A 23,685-nucleotide genomic window follows, 5' to 3' on the forward strand; every position below is an offset into this window, starting at 1 on the left:
AAGCTTATTTTTTTCATCTATGAACTAAGATCTGATGTGACTTTCTTCCCTTGAGCCCACTTTGAATGATGGATGGTGTGATCAAACACTGATGTACCTTGATCTTGGAGTTCAGCTTATATCTCTTTGGAATTTCTCCATGGCTCATTGTCTACCATTTGCACTATTCTTCTGTTCAACCAGGGCTGGATTTTCCACTTGTGTCCACATCCAGGGAGAATGGCTACACTCCCACAGACCTTAAGCTTCTTAATAATCTTTGCATCTGTAGTTACATGAGCATCAAGCTCCTTTGAGATCTTATAGCTTTTACCTTTGACATGCTGGTCTCTAATTTTATTTTTGATCTTTTTCTAGTCCATGCTCAGGGTGTTACATATGATGATGCCAAACAGCAGTGACATCTTTGTACTAATTACAGATTCAGTTCTTTATAATCGTTTCTTGGGGTACCAACAAATCTGTCCAAGCCATTTTAGAATATCTTTGTAGAATAATCAATCATTTATCTCTTTTCAGACTTTATTTGCTTTACTCTATGACATACCAGAGGCATGCAGGTATACATGGGACAATTGATTTTAATTTTGTTACTTTTCATTACGGTTCAATGAGCTTTAAGTGCACCAACAAATGTGTCTATGTCTGTACCCATTACTTGATAATTACTAAAACAGAAATATGACCGAACCACTGTGTGGCTGGGAGCCTAACCTACATCATCAATGGTTTTCAGCAGAATTTTCCAGTACAGAGCAACAGGAAAGTTGCAACTACCCTGCTGTGACCTCTACAGGCAGACACTCTTCCTGTCATCCCTGCTTCTTCAAATTAGGTTTCTTGTTGACTCTACAAACGTATATTAATAAAGACATTTTGCTTCAAGATGCACTACAGCACAAATTAAAACTACAACGGGTTGCTGAATTAACACCCAAAATCACGAAATATTGGATGCCTACTGCACTTAACAGCACTAGAGTCAAAATATAATTAAAGCAGCTTAATATATTATCATCAGTGATGCACAGAAGAAAAGAAGGCAAACGTTTCTGGAAGTAGGCTTGTACAGTGGTGACGGAAAGTATTCAGACCCCCATACATTTTTCACTCTTTGTTATATTGCAGCCATTTGTTAAAATTATTTAAGTTCATTTTTTTCCTCATTAATGTACACACAGCACCCCATAGTGACAGAAAAACACAGAATTGTTGACATTTTTGCAGATTTATTATAAAAGATAAACTGAAAAATATCATATGGTCCTAAGTATTCAGACCCTTTGCTCAGTATTTAGTAGAAGCACCCTGACCGCTCCTGCCCATTGAAATTAATGGGACAGCGCGGCTATACCGCCGGCAAAGCGCCTCTGCAGAGGCGCTTTGCGGTGGTTTTTAACCATTTCTCGGCCGCTAGAGGGGGGTAAAACTGCCCCCGCTAGCGGCCGCATACTGACGGTAAAGCGCCGCTTACAATAGTGGCGCTTTACCGCCGACGCCGCCCCAGTGTGAAAGGGCCCTAAAGATACATCTATCAATGACTATGAATATAGAGGCTTTCTGTAGACTGGGCACTCAGCTGCTACATAATATTCCCAATTCCCTTGCAAGGGTCAACTTGTTAAGCCAATATGTCTTATATGCCATAAACATACAAACCACTCGCACTACCAATTTGATATATTACAGTATATGTTACCTTAACAATGTAAGTATACAGTGAGAAAAGCTATAAGATCATGGACTAATTTAGATCAATGATTTTTTTTGACACTTGAAGTGTATCATAATAATTATTGCAAAGCAAATCAAACCAAGACATAAAAGTGTACTCTTCAAACCCAGTGACTTGTGTGAAGATGTGTATTGATCTTTGGGAAGTAAAAGCTTCTCTAGTAAATGCTGATTATTTTCTGTCATCAGCTTTGTGATTCATCAAGGCCTCTTCTCAACAACTGCTTTAATACATACATTTCTTGTAGCACACATCCCTTATGAGAACAACAATGTGGTTGTTTTCATGTATACTGTCTGCTACAATGTGAAATACATTTTCTTTAAAAGGAGAAGTCCAGCCTGAGCTTTTTAGGCTGAGCTTGTCCTATGGGTCACAGGAGTGCAATTTGTTTTGCACTCCTGTGACCCGTTTTCAGCAGAGAGTGGTCTGAAGTCCACTCTCCACTGACGTCACCAAGTTCAGTCCAGGCACCACGTCATCCCGACTTCCCAAATCTGGATCCGCCAGGTGCCCTTGATTAATGGCAGTCTCAGCCCCTCCACAGCTCAGCGCTCCAATGAACGTGGAGAAGCAGAGAGGAGAGACGCTGACTGACAATCATCAGCTTTCCTTTCGGAGATCTGTGAGAACCGAGCCATTGGCGATGTCCGGTGGCTCGGTTCTCAGTGCAGAGATGGCGGGGGACAGCTGCAGCATCGGTCTGATGCTCCATCCACCGAGGTAAGTATGAATAAAAAAAACAAAAACATACTTCTCTTTTAAAATTGAAGGATTCATGGACACTGCAATATATCTCTATTACCAATTTCCAGATCTGGTCATACATATATACCCTCACTGCCACTTTATTAGGTACACCTGTTCAATTGCTTGGTAACACAAATTGCTAATCAGCCAATCACATGGCAGCAACTCAATGCATTTAGACATCTAGACATGGTGAAGATGACTTGCTGAAGTTCAAACCGAGCATCAAAATGGGGAAGAAAGGGTATGTAACCGGTTCCCGACCGGTGCACGCCGATGTACGTCGGCAGAATGGCACGGCTGGGCAAATGGGTGTACCTGTACATCCATTTGAATTCCCCGCCGTGCCATTGGGTGAGTCGGGTCGCGGGTCCCGCGGACTCGATCGCCGCGGGGATACCCGCGATCGCCTCATGGAGAGACGAACGGGGAGATGCTGATGTAAACAGCATCTTCCCGTTCTGCCTAGTGACAAGTGTCACTGACCACAGCTCCTTGTCATCGGGAGCTGTGATCAGAGTAATGACACTGCTAGCCCATCCCCCTACAGTTAGTAATCACTCCCCTAGGACACACTTAACCCCTCCCCGTCCCCTAGTGGTTAACCCCTTCACTGCCGGTGTCATTTACACAGTAATCAGTGCATTTTTAATGGTCCCAAAAATGTGTAAAAAATGTCCGACATGTCCGCCATAACGTCGCAGTCACAATAAAAATCGCTGATCGCCGCCATTACTAGTTAAAAAAAAAAATTATTAATAAAAATGCCATAAAACTATCCCCTATTTAGTAAATGCTATAACTTTTGTGCAAACCAATCAATAAACGCTTATTGCGATTTTTTTTTACCACAAATATGTAGAAGAATACGATCGGCCTAAACTGAGGAAAAAACATGTTTTTTTATATATTTTTGGGGGATATTTATTATAACAAAATGTAAAAAATAATGTGTTTTTTTCAAAATTGTCGCTCTTATTTTGTTTATAGTGCAAAAAATAAAAATCGCAGAGGTGATCAAATACCACCAAAAGAAAGCTCTATTTGTGGGAAAAAAAGGACGTCAATTTTGTTTGGAAGCCACGTCGCACGACCGCGCAATTGTCAGTTAAAGCGACGCAGGAATGTTTCCAAAACCTTGTTGAATATATGCCATGAAGCATTAAGCAGTTTTGAAGGCAAAAGGGGGTCCAAGCCTACCCAACGGTACTAGAAAGGTGTACCTAATAAAGTGGCCGGTGGGTGTATGTCTAAATTTAAACTTGTCTCAGACATATCTGTCATAAAATACATTACGGACCAAAAGTGTTTTCAGATGAGAATTCGAGATTTCACAGGGAATTGAAGTGCGTCTGTCACACAAACTGCTTCTAATCCAAGCATGTTCAATAATAGAAAGCACACGTACTTCGACACTTATATCCTTCAGAACATATTGGTAGCAGTTGCCCAATATAACCAATAGAACTCCAGACTTTGGAGACAAATGCTGCTCAGTAAAAACTAAATGTATCCATTGATATTCCTCTAAGTCGAAAGGTCAACTTGTACTATTTTTGGTCAACGTTTTAGAAAATTCTGAATAATAGGTTTGCAGACAAATGCTTCAGTATAAAGATACATTTGTAAATGATAACTACAAACAAGTTATTCACGCAACTTCCTGGCTCCGTCTGCACCAATGTCATAGCGTATGACACTTGTCACAAACAATGTATCATTTACATTAAGTTACAGCTGCTAATGACCTTTAGCCTCAAGTGGTCAATAAATGTGCAGCTGCATTATATGCATTCACCGAGTGCCTCCATCATGAATCAGCTATCACCGGAAATGACAGATGAATGTTCACTACTTAAGGGATTGCTTATGCTCATAGAATCTCAAAAGAAGATCTTAAAATGCATGGTATTCACACAGTCACACATCCTTACTGACTGATCAGTAAGATGCTATAGCACCATTGAATATATTGCAGTTTACCAAGCCTTAAAGTGTTACTAAACCCACAACACTAAAATCTGTATATGCAGTAAAGCATGCTTGTTATATTCACTGTGGAACCTAAGGGGTTAATCCTACACATTGTGTAAAATGGCTGTTTGATCCGGTCTTCACTGATCCTCCCCTTCTTCCACTGTCCCCGATCTATCTGCTGATAGTACAAAGTCTTGGGGGGAACTCTGCACATGCTCAGTTTGGTGTGTATTGCTAGAGAGTTTTTTATTTTTTTCTTGGGAAGGTACAAGTGCTCAGCACAGGGCCAATCAGCACTGTCCAGACAAAGAGTCAGGGGTCCTGCAGCCTCATAGGACAGTCGGCGTAGATGAATTAAATGAAACTCCTTCTACAAGCTTTAACCAGACACTGATAGATGTCACAAGACTGCTATATACTGCTTATGAGAAAAGGTATTTAGCAGTTTATATTTACTAAAATAATTGCATTTCCATGTCCTGTGTACTGTGGGAGTCCAGATATAGTGAATGCAGGCTCCTGGGTTTAGTAACACTTTACATTTATTTGTTTTCTTGTTTTAGGCTTTTTTTGTTTTTTTTTCTCTTTTTTTATAAGCATTTTTTCTTTATTTTCACCTGGTGATCTGTCAAATAACACACTTCCTGTCTTAGTGTGTCTCCAATCTGGATGGAGGAGCAACGGGGACACCACTGGGCAGCAACATTGTCAGTTAGGGGAAAGGATGGTGTTAAACGACTAGATTTAGATTTTTAGGGCAGTTAGAACAGACATTTTTTCCCCATTGTAACTATCCCTGGCAGTTTTTGTCTCAATCCTCTAACTGACACTTTTGCTTGAGAGTTTAGTCTTTTAAAGTAGTTTGAAAAATGTACTGGTTTACTGGCTGGATCACCAGATGAAAATAAGGAAAAAAAGCTTAAAACAGAAAACGAATGCAGCCATCACATCTAAAAATTGGTAAGCTGCAATATATTACATTTTTGTTTTGGGGTCTAATATCGCATTAAGCTTTTTCTTTATACTTCTCATAACTTGTTTAAAGTGGAACTACACTGCAACTGAGGACCACAAACCAATACCGTAACTCACCCATCCATGTCCTCATACTTTTTTTTGTTGAGAATTGATTTTGAAAAACACTTCCTAGCATTTTTGGCGATGGCCATCATGAGAATGGCCAGGCGATTCATGTAGCATGTGCAGTGTTGCCAACCCCCTGAAGTGAAATTTACTGGCAGGATGACAAAATTTACAAACGGCACCACTTTTTTACTGGCAAAAATCATGAAAATTACTGGCAGATCTGCATTTTTTACTGGCACTGCAAAAAAGTACCTAAAATTACTATTTTCAGTGCTAAACAGTGCAAGGATACATATTTGAACTATAAACATATAGCTAGTGCTGTTAGCAATGTGTTTAAGCTAAACAAAAGTCAAAAAACATATTTCTCCATTGACATGAAGGTCAGGTTACTATAACCCAGCTAGCACTAGGTTCCCTCCTAACATCAGAGTCTGTAGGGATCCCCCTTACAGTGAAAGGGAACTCTTATGTAAAGAGGAACGCTGCAGATCATGATCTATGGGGGAACTCTGATGTAGAGGGGGGCTCTGGTGACCAGAGACCACCTTATATCAGAGTCCACTGTGTTCCCTTTACATCAGAGTTCCCAATTACATCAGGGTCCGCAGATTGAGTTCCCCTTTGCACTGTAAGGGGCAATCCTGCAGACTTTGATGTAAAGGGGAATGCCAGGAACTCTGATGTGGTGGGCACTCTGGTGACCAGAGACCACCTTCCGCAGAGTGAATACACTAAGGTAAGGGGAGTTACTAATTTAGGGGGAAACCTTTATATCAGTGCCCCTTACATTATTGTATTCACTCCCCCTTACATCAGCAACCCCCCTAGACTGACTTGTCAGTGCTGTCACTGACCTCCTCTCAGGTGCATCGTGCAGGGCTCAGTCAGATGGCTCCAGCTTGGTGGTTCTGGTTTTCCTATGGTCTCCTCTCCACAGTCCACACACGTCTGACTTCTCCCGTGACCCCATGATCCCGGCGGCGCTCCCACTCTTGACTCCTTTCCCGACTCCCCCTCAGAGACTGCAGACATGAGGTAGGAATAGGTCAGAGGCTGCGGGCAGGAGATGGTCAGAGGCTGCGGGCACTGGGCAGGAGATGGTCAGAGGCTGCGGACAGGAGATGGTCAGAGGCTGTGGGCACTGGGCAGGAGATGGTCAGAGGCTGCGGACAGGAGATGGTCAGAGGCTGCGGGCACTGGGCAGGAGATGGTCAGAGGCTGTGGGCACACGAGATGGTCAGAGGCTGTGGGCACACGAGATGGTCAGAGGCTGTGGGCACATGAGATGGTCAGAGGCTGTGGGCACACGAGATGGTCAGAGGCTGTGGGCACACGAGATGGTCAGAGGCTGTGGGCACATGAGATGGTCAGAGGCTGTGGGCACACGAGATGGTCAGAGTCTGTGGGCACTGGGCAGGAGATGGTCAGAGGCTGCAGACAGGAGATGGTCAGAGGCTGCGGGCACTGGGCAGGAGATGGTCAGAGGCTGTGGGCACACGAGATGGTCAGAGGCTGCGGGCACACGAGATGGTCAGAGGCTGTGGGCACACGAGATGGTCAGAGGCTGTGGGCACATGAGATGGTCAGAGGCTGTGGGCACTGGGCAGGAGATGGTCAGAGGCTGCAGACAGGAGATGGTCAGAGGCTGCGGGCACTGGGCAGGAGATGGTCAGAGGCTGTGGGCACACGAGATGGTCAGAGGCTGCGGGCACACGAGATGGTCAGAGGCTGCGGGCACATGAGATGGTCAGAGGCTGCGGGCACACAAGATGGTCAGAGGCTGCGGGCACACAAGATGGTCAGAGGCTGCGGGCACAGGAGATGGTCAGAGGCTGAGGGCACAGGAGATGGTCAGAGGCTGCGGGCACAGGAGATGGTCAGAGGCTGCGGGCACAGGAGATGGTCAGAGGCTGTCACTCACTGTGATATACACACAGACACATTATATACACACACACACACACATCTCCATGCACAGTGACAGCCATGAGCACACACACAACGGATCCCGTTATCAGAGTAACTTCATCACAATGCACAGTGTGCTCTGCAGACATGAACACCGCACAGCCCCGGTCATCCCCGGCACACATCGGTCACCCCAGCCCCGGCCACCCAGTGGGGAACGCCGCACTGGTTCGGACTGCAGGCATGGCTGGCAGAACAAAAGGCAGCAGCAGACATGGGCAGTGCCAGGTGCCCACCTGATAGTGGGTAACCCCGCAGAGAGTGAGAGAGAGAGCGCCGGAGACAAAGCTGGCAGGCTGGGATGTACTCACCGGAGACGGAGAGTGGAATCCGGGTGATCGGGTGTATATGGAAGTTGGAACCAGCAGAAGAAGAGCTCCGGGCAGGGGGGAAGAAGGAGGGGAGAGCATCCAGGGAGAGGGGAGGAGAGAGTGACTGTTACCTGTCCTGCCGTGGCCGGGCCTGGTAACATGGCTCCTCCTGCTCCCCCCGCTGAACCGCCGAGAACTGAAGATCGAGCGGCGGCCGGCGGCTTCTGTTCAAAAATGGCGCCAGGCGGCGTCATTACATTACTGCGCATGCGCCGGCCTGCCGAGCTTGTACGATCTTTCCCGAGTCCTGCAGGCTTCAGAACGGCGCATGCGCAGTTGCATGGCCGGCCCGCAGCCATCTTTTTTACGGGCACCGGCTGCCCGTAACGGGCATTCACGGACGCCCCGAAAATGGGGTGATTTTTACGGGCTGCCCGTAAATTAACGGGCGGTTGGCAACACTGAGCATGTGCTACCTGGAATTAGGATTGCCACCTGTCTGGGATTCACCCGGACAGTTCTGGTTTGGAATCATGCGTTCGGGTTTCAGACCGCCTGAAACTCGGACACATTATTCAGACAGAAGTACGGCTTCCCAGCAGGGTTGCTGGCTGCAGTTGTGTAAGCTGAGAGTCTGTCTGTTACACTCTCTTTCACACTGCCCAAAGCCAGCACTAACAGTCCCCCCCCACACACAGACGGGAGAGCAGAGAGGGCTCGATCTACTCCTCTTCCTCCCGCCTCTACCCCTCTGTGTCTGCCCACACTCCAATCCCCGGTGCTGTGCCTCAGAAAAGGAAAGTGGGGGCTGGAAATGTGAAATCCAGCAGCCTCAGATACATCTGGATGAGAGGTGCTCACTGCCAAGGTGAGTGAGCTCACCATCCATGACTGTCTGTGACTGAAGTCCCTTCTCTCTCCTGCCTCTGAGTGAGTACACTAAGGTAAATCAGGCTTCTCTTACATCAGAGTTCCCCTTTACATCAGAGTTATCAGTGTTCCCCCTAAATCAGGGTTTCCAGAGCATCCCTCATGTTAGAGTCCCAACAGTTCTCCTTTACAACAGAGTCTGCAGAGTCCCCCAGAGGGAACTCTGTGGATTCAGATGTAAAGGGGGACTCTTGTGATTAACTTAATATGACTAGAAATGTTATTGAATTGCAAAATACATATACTGTATGTATCATTTTTACTATTAAAAAAAAAAAATTCTGTGCGCCGCTAAAGTGTTTGGGTTTGACTTGAAGAAAAGGTGGCAATCCTACCTGGAATCTATCTGCCCTTAGCTCAAGCAGGTGGAAAGGAGAGTGTACTTAGCTAAGAAAACCCCTCCTCCCCTGCTAAAGACTACTGGGATGTATGACATCATTTGCCTAGGCCCGGAAACCAGAAAGTGACTGAAGAAATGTAAAATGATATACTTTCCTATCTATTTACTAATGCTAGCACCATAAAGATGAAAAATACTCAATGCTGATCGAGAGAGTAAATTTCCACTTTAAGCTCCAAATAAGCAACTAAATAAAACCTTGAAATGAATAAAATGTATATGAAGTGTCTTACTTGCCAAAGAATTCTGTACAGTCAGATTTGTGATTTTTTTCCACCCCAAGTAATGAATAATATATGTATGAGTTATATTATGGTGACATAAGACAAAAGGAAACAAAAAGCCCCATACTATGATGTACATCATTTTTTTAAATAATTACAAAAGACTTAAAAAAAAAAAAAGGGTTTTGTTTTACTTTCATATGCTGAATTCACTGTGTATTTTACATTTACAAGGGCTTTAAAAGATTAATGATTCATTCCTTGCACACATCCGACAAAGAAATGATAGAAAATACCCTTAACTGGGAACAGATGAATTGCTGTTTTGACAGAGGTCAGTGCTGCTTGGAGAGAAAACATTTATCTTCCATTACTCTCTGATAGACTTTCAACATCCATACACTGCTAGTTTTTTTTTTTTTTTTTCAGCTGGTGGACTGAACGAAAAAAAAAAAAAACTAACAGATTCCTCCATTCATATAAACGAGGTGGGGATGGAGGAATCGGACACATGTCACAGCTGTGGGGATATACAGAGATGATAGGTCTGACATGTCATCCCTGTGTGCGTGTACAGGGCTGCTAGGTTCAGTGTAATAGGCATGAAATACATCAGAGTGTATGGGAGTGGTGTATTCTGACAGCGGGACTCAAAGCTGATAACTGCTGATCGATAAAATTTTCCAATATGTCCCTTCGTCAGAAGTCAATTAAATGATTAAGCAGGACAGTGATGAGTCCAGTTATGTGCTGGATAGTGAACAGGGAAGCAGTAAAGTGATGAGTCCAGTGATGTGACTGGACAGTGAACAGAGAAGCAGTACAGTGATGAGTCCAGTTATGTGCTGGACAGTGAACAGAGAAGCAGTACAATGATGATTCCAGTGATGTAACTGGACAGTGAACAGAGAAGCAGTACAGTGACAAGCTCATCTCTCTATACCTTTGCTCTCTCCTCCTATCGGCATGCTTGTGCTTGTCAGCACATTAACCATCTGAATTCTTTTACTGCTTCTTCCTCTCACACTGGCTGGGATCTGTTATCACCTTCCACATAGGTGGGACAAAGGACTTTCCCATTTCCAGAGCTAGAAAATTCCTTGCTTGGCTGGAAAAGCATAAGGAGGTCAAGAGGTGAAGATTATACCAGGCCAACAGAATATTGTTCGAGGAGCCTTGTGTGAAACTGAGCAAAAGGAATAGACTTGAATGAGGCAACCATATGTCCAGGACACTCATAGAGAATAGCACTGAGGGATGTCCTTTGGATCTTAAAGTGGAACTTCAGTAATTTTTTCATCCTTCCATCTATTAAAGCTTCTTCAGCTGCCCCCAGTTAAAATGGTTGCAGCCAGACTCAGTGGAGGGAGATTTCTGAAGCATATTTGGCAAGTACAGAATCACAGTATATATAAAATATAATGCAAAGTGGTTGAAGGGAAGCTTCAGAATGGCAAACATGTTTTTTATTGCAAATTATGTGAGCAGACTGCAGTTCCTCTTTAAACTGATTCTAAACACACACTGTTTAATTTACATCGTCCCTTCTCTTTTTGTATATATGGCACTACAATTAGGAAAAAACAAAAAACAAAAAAAACATTAAAATAACTTTTTCCTAATTGATATACAGCTGTCACATGACCCAGCTCTTTCTCCGCCTGTCTAGTGCCAGCAGGAGCTTCTAGTCCTCTGCTGTTGGTCACATGTTCAAAAACAAAAACGTCTTTGGGATACGGAGAAAAAATAAATAATTAATATCAATAAACTGTCATACAAATATATATATTTGAAATGAAATCTTTATTATTTTTGGCAATAACATGGCATGGGCGGATTTCTGCCAGTCACAGGCTGTCACAGCCTGTGTCTTGGAATAAGAGGGTGGTGAAGTTCCCATCAATCTACATGTATTGGTAGATTACATGCCCCCGTTGTGTTTAGCTGGTTAGTGGGTATGGAGGAGGAGGGAGGGAGGGAGGGAGGGAGCTGTAATTTACCACTGTGTATATGCCCACATGTGTGACTCTATAGTCACAAGGGCTAATCAGGTGTGATAGGGAGGACATGGACAGGAGGGGGAGATAGAGAACAGCAGGATCAACCAGGTTTTTTTCAGAATACAGAAAGGAATCTCATAGTGACTGAGTGAGCAATGAATAGCATGTAATACCAGCATTTATTGATAGTTTTTTATGATGTGGGTTTAATTACCTTTTAAGGTCCAAGCATGAGACCTTAGAGAGAGAAGTTTGTTTGCTGGAAGGCAATCCTTTGCCTGGGCCATCTCTAGGATGAGGTTAAGATATTCCAAATGAAGAGAAAGCTGGAGAGAAGAGTTTTGGAATGTTGATTACCCAACCAAAAGCCTGAAGAATCTGGATAGTCCTTTCGACATTTGCAGACAGTTGTGAGGTTGATGAATCCTCCAGAAGAAGGTTGTTTAGGTACCTGGTAACCTTACTGCCCTAAATTCTTAAGATTGTGAATAGGGGGAGCAAACACCTTTGTGAAAACTATGGGTGCAGAGATAGGCCAGACAGCAGTGAGGCAAACTGGAAATGTCTGTCTCCTACTGCAAAGTTCAGAAATTAAAGGGGCGAGTAAATGGGAATATGGAGGTAGGCCTCCATATCTACTGATGCCTAAGATTCCGCTTCATGTCAGAGAGGCTATAAATGACCTTGGGAAACTTGTGGACACGATTTTAAGCAAAGAAACATCTATAAGGGAAAAGACGTCCGTCACCTACAGGACACTGGTGAAAAAACTGAGGACTCACAGAATGGGGTAGGTATGTTGAAGGGGGGGAGGGGGTGTGTTCAAAAGTTTTACAATGTCCAATCACCTGAAGGTAGCAGCCTATAACCCAGGGTCTATGAATATCTAAAAATAATAAACCAGACCCTTGCATACTTTTAGAATTAGTGAACTCCCATAGACCACTAACCCTTTAGGGTGTTGTCATCATAACCAGACAAATAATACAGTGGAACCTTGGTTTACGAGTATTGGATGATTCAGAAATACTCGGAATCACTCCGAAATACTCCATTCCCGAGTGTTACTGAGCCTTTGCGAGGCTTTCCGAGTTCAGCCGAGCTGTCCCTGAGTATTTCCGAGGCTCTCCGGCGCTCCCCACCTCTGGCCACATGCGGTATTGCATGTAAAAGAAGTCAATGCGGAACAAATTATCTTCGTTTCCATTGACTTCTATGGGGAAACTCGCTTTGATATGCAAGTGCTTTGGATTACAAGCATTCTCCTGTAACAGATTATGTTCGTAATCCAAGGTTCCACTGTATACTACAAAACCCTGATAATAGACTACCTGGGGAACCAGCGGGGTTACTTAAGTGACAATAGAGTCATAAATGCATTACATAACAAAAATTATAAACTTTATTAATAGCTTGGTATCAAAAATTATTTCAGTGCTGAAATCTACTGCCTCCCAGCATTATAGAGTCACTCAGATGAAACAAAGTAGCAACAGAACACATATTCTACTAATCGTCCGGATGCCAAATGTCAATACACACTAGGTTGCCCCGCGATAAATATTGCTTTAAATTTACAAACATAGTACATGACCACTAGGATATAAAGGGACAACCAAGGTGTGTAAAGCCCTTGGGGACTTGAGCTCAGATGTGACTCCCTACTGTATAAGGTATCTTACGGAACATTATTCACTATAACAGAGTGGATGATTGCCCAGGGGGGTGTTTACCTATAATAGGGTCTATTGCAGTTGACGACCCATCATACAGTACAATCCAAAGAATTAACCAGAGGCTAAGACAAGTTTTTTTAATAAGCCAATAGGGGTCACTTTCGCACAGTGGGGCTATTTAACCCTATTATGACTCTGTTGTCACTTAAGTAATCCCGGTGGTTTCCCAGGTAGTCTATTACCAGGGTTTTGTAGTATTCTAGGAATATCAGGCTTTCTCAACCTTTTAAACCTAGAGGGACCCCAGAAATAATTTTCAGATCTCGATGAATCCTTACTAAAACCAATTCATCATGGGTCAATAGGAACAATGCTCCTTATATTGGTGGTCAATAGGAAGAATGTTCCCCTTAAAGTGGTGCTCAGAATGCCACCCTTAAAGACAGCTAAAATATATTTTTTCTGTCATGCTGCTAGCTTTGCTAAGTGATGTTGAACCTTGAACTTTGTAGGCACCATCAAAAAGGTGGTTCATTAGCCACAGCTCAAGGAACTCCTAGAAACCTCTGGAGGAACCCCAGGGTTTCACGGAACCCTGATTGAGAATGGCTGAACTTGCCTGTGTACAATTAAGTTTAAAAAGAATAATGAGATGGGGGGGCTCCTCTTTAATAATTTGAATACATATATGGTAGGTTAATTGGTTCCTGGCTAAATTGGCCCTGATATGTGTATGTATGAATGTGAGTTAGGGACCTTAGATTGTAAGCTCCTTGAGGGTAGGGACTGATGTGAATGTACAATATATATATATATGTAAAGCGCTTCGTAAACTGATGGCGATATACAAGTACCTGTAATAAATGAATAAAATAAATATATGGGTTTTGAATTTCTGTTCCACAAGTCTTGGAATTCACACATGATTGCTGCACTTCGAGGCCAAGCATGTGACACCAGGATTCCCTAGCTCCGCTTTATAGATTCCGGTGTCACCTGTCTGCTCATTGGACAATAAATTACCATTGTTATTGCACTGATTTCTAGACCAATAACGCCTTGCATTTTTTTACTAGACAGCATAAAACGATACGCTGATGTCAATCCTAAACTCATAGCTTCCTTGCCGTCCCCCCCATCTCGCTCCCCTGATCCTATTTACTCCACTCATAATTGACTTCATCTTCCAATATAAATAAAGAATCCCTCCGCCACTGAGCCTAGGGGGTGAGGGAAGAAAACCGAGAGACGTGGCTTAGTCTATTTCCAAAGCGTTTGATGAAATATCGTGTAATTCCCTTACGTATGTTTCACATTCCAGAAGGCCACATGCTGAGCTAATAAACTCTCCGTGGAGCATGGACGCTGACTGCTAGCGGCACATATGGCGAGTTCCAGCCATTACTTCGGGACAGCTGCTATGTGTTAACATTAGAAATTGGAGACAGTCCTGTGGTCACTGTTCAATGGCTTGATTTTTTGCCTCATTCCAAAGGCTCCCAAAATATATTATTCATACGAGTGCTAACATTCAGTATTTGTGAATCACAACTATTTCCAGGCCAAACACCATCTGAGCTGGATAAGCACAAACAGGCAAAACATAAACAGAGACTTGGTCAGACAACAACAAAGTAATGACTCCCATCCTGCAGACACAAAGCAGAAGTGGAGGGCATTGTGTGTCTCTGCTAATCACTGCTACATTTCCTGTTAACTCCGGTCTGGAACAAGCTCTGGTTTAGTCCAGGAAAGATCCGTCTAGTGCTCTGCAGACCTTTAACACTATGCCCATTACACAGGTCTGGGCAATGATTTCTACCAAGTACAGGGGGAGGGGCAACATACACCCCTAAAGCTGACCATAAACTATACAATCTGATTGCATAGCTCCCAACTGTCTCTGATTTCGAGGGACTGTCCCTGATTTGGAGCAATGTCCCTCTATAACTCTTTCCTCCTCATTTGACCCTCATTTTGGTCTGATCTATATAGTTGTATATAAAATGCACTTTTTAGCTTTCAAAAAGCGTTTGTCAGAGCTAAAATTTTCATTCCAATTTCTAAATTGCTGCATTTGTAAATTTTAAAAGCCAATATAAAGGAATAGTAGTGCTTAAAAAAAAACTCTTGTGGATTTAATTCAACCTTTTTTCTTGGTTAATTCTCCTTTAAGGGGGCGTGTCCTATGACAACATTCATTTTCTAGTAGGTGTCCCTCATTCCCATCTCAAAATGTTGGGAGGTATGTGATTGTACAATCTTCTTTAGACCTGCTAAGAGCCTTTCTCATTTGATAATAATTAAATGGATTAGATAGGTATGTTCTTTTATTACATCGTTTTGGTAGATCTAAAAGGTGACCATGCACTATGGGATATGCAATTAGTGGACCTCCAGCTGTTGCAGAACTACAAGTCCCATGAGGCATAGTAAGACTCTGACAGCCACAAGCATGACACTCAGAGGCAGAGGCATGATGGGACTTGTAGTTTTGCAACAGCTGGAGGTCCGCTAATTGCATCCCTGCACTATACAATCTCCCGTAGAGCTACCATCAACTATGTAGCGCAATGGCCTCCATGCCTGATTGGATAGAAATGAAATGAGTTGTTTAGATTTATCCTTCTATTAACCAGTTGCCGACTGCCCTATAGCAGTTTTACCATACCTCCCAACTTTTTGAGATGGGAATGAGGGACACCTATCAGCAAAAGTATGCATGCAAAGGACACACCCCCTGCCACACTCCCCTTAAAGGAGAATTGCACAAAAAAAACAAGGTTGGTTAAACCCACAAGTGCTTTTTTACCACTACTATTACTTTATATTGGCTATTGGAATTTACATATGCAGCAATTTAGAAATCAGCTGAAAGATTTAGCACAGATAAAAAGTGCATTTTATATACCTCTATATAAATCAGACCAAAATGAGGGACAAATGAGGAGGAATAAGGGACAGAGGGACATTGCTCGAAATCAGAGACAGTCCCTCGAAATCAGGGACAGTTGGGAGCTATGGTTTTACAGCTACAGGGCGGCCGCGCTGTGCAGGATCACGTATGTATAGGTGACTCTGCACCTTTGGGTAGCGGGCGTGAGCGCATGCCGCCGGCAGCTCGCTCCCACTGTGATTCTACACAGCGGAAACCGATCAGCGGGTTCCGTGGACTTAATGTCCACCAGCACCCATGATCGGTCGGTACACAGGCAGATTGCCATTCTGTCAGTAAGGAAGGCATGGATCCTCTATTCCTGTAAAGCAGGAACATCCATCCATGCCTTCCCCTTGTAAAGGCACCTCAGTAAAACACCAGCTAGGCACATGGTTAACCCTTTCATCACCCCCAAGGTTAACCCCTTCCCAGCCAGTGCCATTAGTACAGTGACAGTGCATATTTTTTAGCACTGATCACTGTATTAGTGTCACCGGTCCCCAAAAAAGTGTCAGAAGTGTCAGTTAGGTGTCCGATTTATCCGCCGCAATATCGCAGTCCTGTTATAAGTCACTGATCGCCGCCATTACTAGTAAAAATAAATAAATTCATTAAAAATTCCATAAATATATCCCATAGTTTGTAGACACTGTAACTGTTGCGCAAACGAATCAGTATACACTTTTTGGCCTAAATTCATGAAGAAATTGGATTTTTTTACATTTTTTTATTGGATATGTTTCATAGCAGAAAGTAAAAAATATTGTTTTTTGTTTTTTTTAATTGTCGGTCATTTTTAGTTTATAGCGCAAAAAATAAAAAACGCAGGGGTGATCAATTACCGTCAAAAGAAAGCTCTATTTGTGGGAAAAAAAGGACATCAATTTTATTTGGGTAAAGCGATGCATGACCGCGCAGTTGTCAGTAACGCAGTACCGTATCGCAAAAAAATGGGCTGGTCGGGGAAGGGGGTAAATCTTCCGGAGTTGAAGTGGTTAAACAGGATTGGTAACTCTAAATACCGCGTACACACGGTCGGAATTTCCGACAACAAATGTTCAATGTGAGCTTGTTGATGGAAATTCCGACGGTGTGTAGGCTCCATCGGACATTTGTTGTCGGAAAATCCACGGTTTTGTTGGCGGAATGTCCGATCGTGTGTACGTGGCATAAGGATCGCCATACACATTACAGCTAACCATACAATCTTTGGAGAGTCAACTTTAGATTTATCAAAACTGTGCATAACGAGGACCTACATAAACCATCCAATTTGTATCCAATCAGGCATATGGTGGCCATACATGCTTTGAATTTTTTAAATCCAATTGATACATTATTCAATCAAAACAATTGAATCTGCATACTTTGAACAGCCAACTTTCTTTCCAATCGAGTTAGGCCCCATACACACGGGGAAAATATTGTCCAAAATCAACCGATACAGTAGATTCCAGCTGATATTTGGCCCATGTGTACAGGTCCTTATTTGACAGAAGCTGATGTCACAGATGGCTTCTGTCAAACAAGCTTGCTGGAAAACCAGCAGTCAATCGATATCCAATCAGCGATTGGATTGATCAGATCATGAGATTACACGGTAGAAACAGAGATGTGATTGATAATTTAGGATTGTAAGTTACCATTGTATCTCAAGGCTCCATTGGCACTTTGCAATTTGGAATCGTGGATAGAATCGGCACAATTCTGCCCGTGATTCCAAATCGCATGCTGATCGCAGCACAATGCGTGGTATGCGTTTGGGCACCATTATCCTTCAATGGCATCCTAAACATGATGCCATTCTGTAGAGCGTCAGGATCGCACAGCAATCGCAGCAAACCGCATCTTTAAAAATCGCGTGAAGCTTGTCGCCTGAAAATGAGCAGGAGATTATTTTTGGGCGACAAACGTGCATAAGACAGCACATTCAAGTAAATGAACTGTCTTATATGACAAGTAGAATCATGTGAAAGTCATTCTGTCTAAAACGCATAGCAGGAACGAGGGCCTAACTGTCAATTCAAATCCATTTCCCTATCTGTGGCATATCGATAGAATGGGGGATGTCGACTATAAATTGGTTATTCCTATTGAGAGAGATCAATTGGAAAATAAATCAATCATTTATCTACGCATGTATGGCCACAATTACATACATACGTAGTTGTTGGTAGATCTAAAGGAGATTGCACAATCAGATTGTAACATGCGTGGTGAGCCTAAAGCAAATTACAGAGAGAGTGTACAATCAGATTGTTTAGTGTATTGCCAGCTTTAACATGATTGGGTCCTTGAGTGCAACGTGCATTAGTTAGCAGGGCAAAACTTAAAGTAGAAATAAAACAAAACTAAAATAAACCAGACTAAAGTCACATTCTTTATATTTTGAAAGAGTAGGGGAGGATTATAACCCCCGTCAGTTATTTATTTTCACCATTGGGGAGATTTCCCTTCACTTCCTGTCCCATAGCCAAAACAGGAAGTGAGAGGAAGTCCCTGGTTGTCACCAGGGACACCAGAACCAGTGCCCCATTGACAGATTTCCCATTTGGGATATCTGAGATTTGTGTGATATTGCAGTGCAGCATATTGTTCTAAATTACAGCTTCTAGAGACTAAATGAAGCTAAAAATTAAGACTTGGCAGCTTTCCTCTATGGGATTAGTGGTGCAGTCAGCACGGTCCTGGAAAATATGACTCCATGCCATACCACCGTTATTTTAAATGTTCAGTTCTGAGCGCTCCTAGAACCTCACCATGCTTACTGTCATCATTATACAGGATTTCTATAGCCACAACAGTCTGCACACTGCTTTATTTATCCAAGACTATTCTAAAATGTGATGGCAATAAGGCAACTTCCAATGTATATTTATTAATACTTTAAAGTCAATAGCAGCACCATTTCCTCCCTAACTGACCAGAGTTTTGGGTTGTACAAGAAATCAGACAGCTACAGATAGATATTTTCCAGAATTCTGGTTTGATTTCAATTACTGGTTCACACAAGTGCGACTTGACAGTTCAAAGTCGCATGACAAGTCACACCTAATTTGCAGCAATGGAACCATTTAAATCGGTGCTACTCAAGGGCGCAGCGACTTTCAAAAGGTTTCTGCACTTCTGTGCAACTTCTTTGTGACTTGCATTGACATCTGTTAAATGAAGAGGCACAGAATGTCAGCAAGCCACAATGAAATCGCACTGAATAGTCGACTTTGGAGTAGCAGGACTTCAAAGCCGCATTGGCGTGAACTAGAGCTGCACGATTCTGGACAAAATGAGAATCACGATATTTTTGCTTAGAATAAAAATATAACGATTCTCTCACGATTCTCGCAGCATAAAATCTTTCACATTATACAAAAAAGATTGGGCTAACTTTAATGGTTAGTTTTTTTTAATATTAAATTAATTAAAGTATATTTTTTTCCCAAAAAATTTCATTTGAACGACTGCTGCGCAAATACAGTGTGACATAAAATATTGCAACAGCCACCATTTTATTCTCTAGGGTCCCTTCTAAAAAAAAAGAAAACAAATATGTATCAAAAATAGAGAAGATTATTTTGTTCAGTATCTACAGCTTATACATTGCATTCCTAACTACAAATCCCTACCACTACAAACAATTATGCACATTACATAGGACTAGAACATCTCCCCCTCAAGGGAAATCCTCTGTATATGTATATATATATATATATATATATATATATATATATATATATAATGCTTGGGTGTTCTAAGTAATTTTCTAGCAAAAAAAAATTATTTTAACTTAAACCAACAAATATCAGAAAAGAGTTTAGTGTTTAAGTGGTTCCCTCATTTACACATCAAAGTGTATTCCTTTGATCTAAAGGACAAATCGTTACAGCAATGTTTATACTTAAGATCCACTGCTAAAGAATGTTGTGATTCTTGCCCGATTTTTTTTTTCCTTTCTTTTGACGGCAGCTAAAGTGTGAACCTAGGTGAAGGGCTCACTTTGTGCAATGCCCTTTCTGTATGGGAAACATGCGGGTCATCATCGGGGCACTTAAAAAACAAATGTCTTCTATGTGTGTGTGCACAGGGTGTGCTGGATGTGCCTGGGCACATCCTAATCACACTGTGCGACGCAGATTCCCCTGATGCTACAGAGAAAGGGACTGGGTAATCTCTGTCCTCATTCCCTTTCTCTGCTATTTCCCCAAAGCTCCTCAATAGGGCTCCTAACAACAACAAAAAAATAATGTTATAAAAAAATAAAAATATTTTGTTTAATAAATAATAATAAAATAATAAAAACAAAAAAACTGCTGAAACCAATCTCATCTCAATCTCAATCTCTCCCTACTGACACCATCCACTGCTCTACTGCTCATGTGTTTGACCTCTGGGGTGCACACCCCAATGCAATAGGCTGCTCACACCTATGGTGTCCTGTTCATACCACAACGCAACATGTTCAAATGCACACAAACACTCAAAAACGCACATAAACGCAACGTACTGCTAGGCAAATAAGACAAGTCAAAAAAACGCCTGCGCATTACAACACATTCGAATAAAAGCAATCTAACGTGCGTGCGTTAACCGATGACTTGTGATGTGAAGGTAACCTTAAGACTGCTGAACCATTCAAACAATCATCAGCACTTGTTTGTTATCTATACAAGGTCAGCACACACAAATATTTTCTTTCTGACTTGAGTTTGTATAACGTTTCTGCAGGAAGTTTTTGTACATTTTTTGTCCCATTGGATAATTTGTCGTGATCGACTCTCAAAAGCTCTGTACTAAGGATCAGATTATCGTACGATCGATTCGAAAGTGGTTTTTCTGATCGTGTGTACGGGCCATTAGGCTTCAATGGGGTGCCGGAAAAATACCTGAAATACTCGAGTAATGTGTGTTTTTTTTCACACAATTTCTTGCCTCTCGCTCTGCTAGCAACTAGCTTTCCACTGGCTAAAACAAAACGCTCAAGCCCAAAAATGTGAGTACACATAAAAAATGCTTCAAGAAGCTCAAGTGTGAACCTAGCCTAAGGGCTCATTCTCACTTTGTGCGGTGACCTTTCTGCGCCAGATAAACGCAGGTCACCATTGGGGCACCCAGAAAATAATTGTCTTCTATATGTCCTGTTCACACCACAATGCTGGTGTGATGTGTGGTGCAGTGTGGAAAATGAAGCATGTGTACATTTTTCTGTATCGCACTGGATGGCATTGCATGTCACCGCAAAAAAGGAAAAAAAAAAAAAAGCAGCACGATGCGCTGAAACAGGCACTGCGCTATCTCACAAGGTAAAACGATGAGTACACAGTAAAGTGCCGAGTACGCATTAAAACGATGAGTATGCAGTAAAACGCTGAGTATGCATTAAAACGCTGAGTACACGGTAAAACGCTGAGTACGCGGTAAGATGCTGCATGCACAGTAAAACGCTGAGTATGCGCTAAAATGCTGCATGCACAGTAAAATGTTGAGTACGCAGTAAAATGCTGCATGCACAGTAAAACGCTGAGCACGCGGTAAAATGCTGCATGCACAGTAAAACGCTGAGTACGCAATAAAACGCTGAGTACCCAGTAAAATGATGAGTACGCAGTAAAACAAAGAGTGTGCAGTAAAACACTGAGTACCCAGTAAAATGCTGCATGCACAGTAAAACGCTAAACGCACAGTAAACCGCTGAATGCTCAGTAGAACGCTGAGTATGTGGTAAAATGCTGCATGTGCAGTAGAACGCTGAGTATGCGGTAAAATGCTGCATGCACAGTAAAACGCTGAGCGCACAGTAAAATGCTGAGTATGCTGTAAAATGCTGCATATGCAGTAAAACGCTGAGTACCCAGTAAAACACTGAGTACCCAGTAAAACGCTGAGTATGTGGTAAAACTCTGAGCACCCAGTAAAACTCTGAGCACCCAGTAAAACGCTGAGCACCCAGTAAAACGCTGAGTATGCGGTAAAACTCTGAGCACCCAGTAAAACTCTGAGCACCCAGTAAAACGCTGAGCACCCAGTAAAACTCTGAGCACCCAGTAAAACTCTGAGCACCCAGTAAAACGCTGAGTATGCGGTAAAACTCTGAGCACCCAGTAAAACTCTGAGCACCCAGTAAAACTCTGAGCACCCAGTAAAACGCTGAGTATGCGGTAAAACTCTGAGCACCCAGTAAAACGCTGAGCACCCAGTAAAACTCTGAGCACCCAGTAAAACGCTGAGCACCCAGTAAAACGCTGAGTATGCGGTAAACCTCTGAGCACCCAGTAAAACTCTGAGCACCCAGTAAAACGCTGAGTACCCAGTAAAACGCTGAGTATGCGGTAAAACGCTGAGCACCCAGTAAAACCCTGAGTACCCAGTAAAACGCTGAGTACCCAGTAAAACTCTGAGCACCCAGTAAAACTCTGAGCACCCAGTAAAACTCTGAGCACCCAGTAAAACTCTGAGCACCCAGTAAAACGCTGAGCACCCAGTAAAACTCTGAGCACCCAGTAAAACTCTGAGCACCCAGTAAAACGCTGAGTGCTCAGTAAAATGCTGAGCACCCAGTAAAACGCTGAGCACCCAGTAAAACTCTGAGCACCCAGTAAAACGCTGAGCACCCAGTAAAACGCTGAGCACCCAGTAAAACGCTGAGTATGCGGTAAAACGCTGAGCACCCAGTAAAACTCTGAGCACCCAGTAAAACTCTGAGCACCCAGTAAAACGCTGAGTATGCGGTAAAACGCTGAGCACCCAGTAAAACGCTGCATTTCACCATGCAGACGAGTGTGAATGTAGCTGTATTGGAGCACTTCAAAGGCTGCCAGAGAGAAGTCTAAACTTTAGAAAAGTCTACTTTGTATGAAGATCGCTGAACTGCAGAACTTTAAACATCCCCAAGGACCCCCCCCGGACTCTGGGGCCCCAGACAACTGACCATTTAATCCTGAAGAGAGCACAGGAGCTGACAATCTATGTGTCCAGGATGGATACATCGCAGATCTCCGGAGGGATCCCATAGTGAGCGGTGCTCAGGACTTACCTGATGGAGGTGAGTAGGTTCTCCTCCGCCATGGTCCGGGGTGGGGTGTATGAATGGTACCCTGTAAGGACCACACTGGTGGAATCATTGATCTCCATTGTAGCCGGAGTCCCGGAGCATGGCTTCCTCCCTCCCGGCCGCAGCCCTTTGTGATGAGAATGGGGTGAGAGCAGGACAGGAGGAAACACCGCCCACCCCACAGCCAGCCAGTGTCTGAGCTCCTCCGACTACATGGAGGGTGTCCTGTCACTTGGAGGACAGGGACAGCTCCTCATACACACGGATGACCCCGGACCTTTCATCCTCTTCTCACTCTTCATTCATGTCTCCTGTGTGAGTTGCTTTCCATCCGCTATGACCAGTTCTCTTAAAGCGGAATTGAACCTAAAATTCAAAAAAATCGCTGACAGGTTGTGTTTGGATGACAGAAGAGATTCTATTGGCTTCTCCTATTATAACTGCTTCTCCCTGCCTGTTAGTGGTGATGTACACTGAGCCACACATGTACAGCTTTGCGTCAATTTACAGTGCCACTTTGCGCTGGAGTGATGTCATCATTGTCCGGCCATTCAAGCAACCAAACAGACTGAACCCAAAAGGAAGACTGGGGGGGGGGGAGCAGTGGGGTCACTCAGGGGCGGATCCAGAGACTAATCTGGG

General features: G+C 43.1%; 1 protein-coding gene across 1 annotated transcript in view; it reads right to left on the reverse strand.

Moving 5' to 3' along the window:
* ARHGAP28 (Rho GTPase activating protein 28) overlaps positions 1–23,375 on the reverse strand; it is a 217,929-nt gene extending 194,554 nt beyond the window's left edge. Inside the window, exon 1 of the mRNA XM_073631379.1 lies at positions 23,026–23,375. Coding sequence (XP_073487480.1) covers positions 23,026–23,123 — 98 coding nt within the window. The 5' untranslated portion in view covers positions 23,124–23,375. The remainder of the gene's footprint in view (positions 1–23,025) is intronic.
* Positions 23,376–23,685: the final 310 nt, after the last annotated feature.

The sequence above is a fragment of the Aquarana catesbeiana genome, linkage group LG05, assembly GCF_042186555.1.
Source record: "Aquarana catesbeiana isolate 2022-GZ linkage group LG05, ASM4218655v1, whole genome shotgun sequence".
In the NCBI taxonomy this organism is placed as follows: Eukaryota; Metazoa; Chordata; class Amphibia; order Anura; family Ranidae; genus Aquarana; species Aquarana catesbeiana.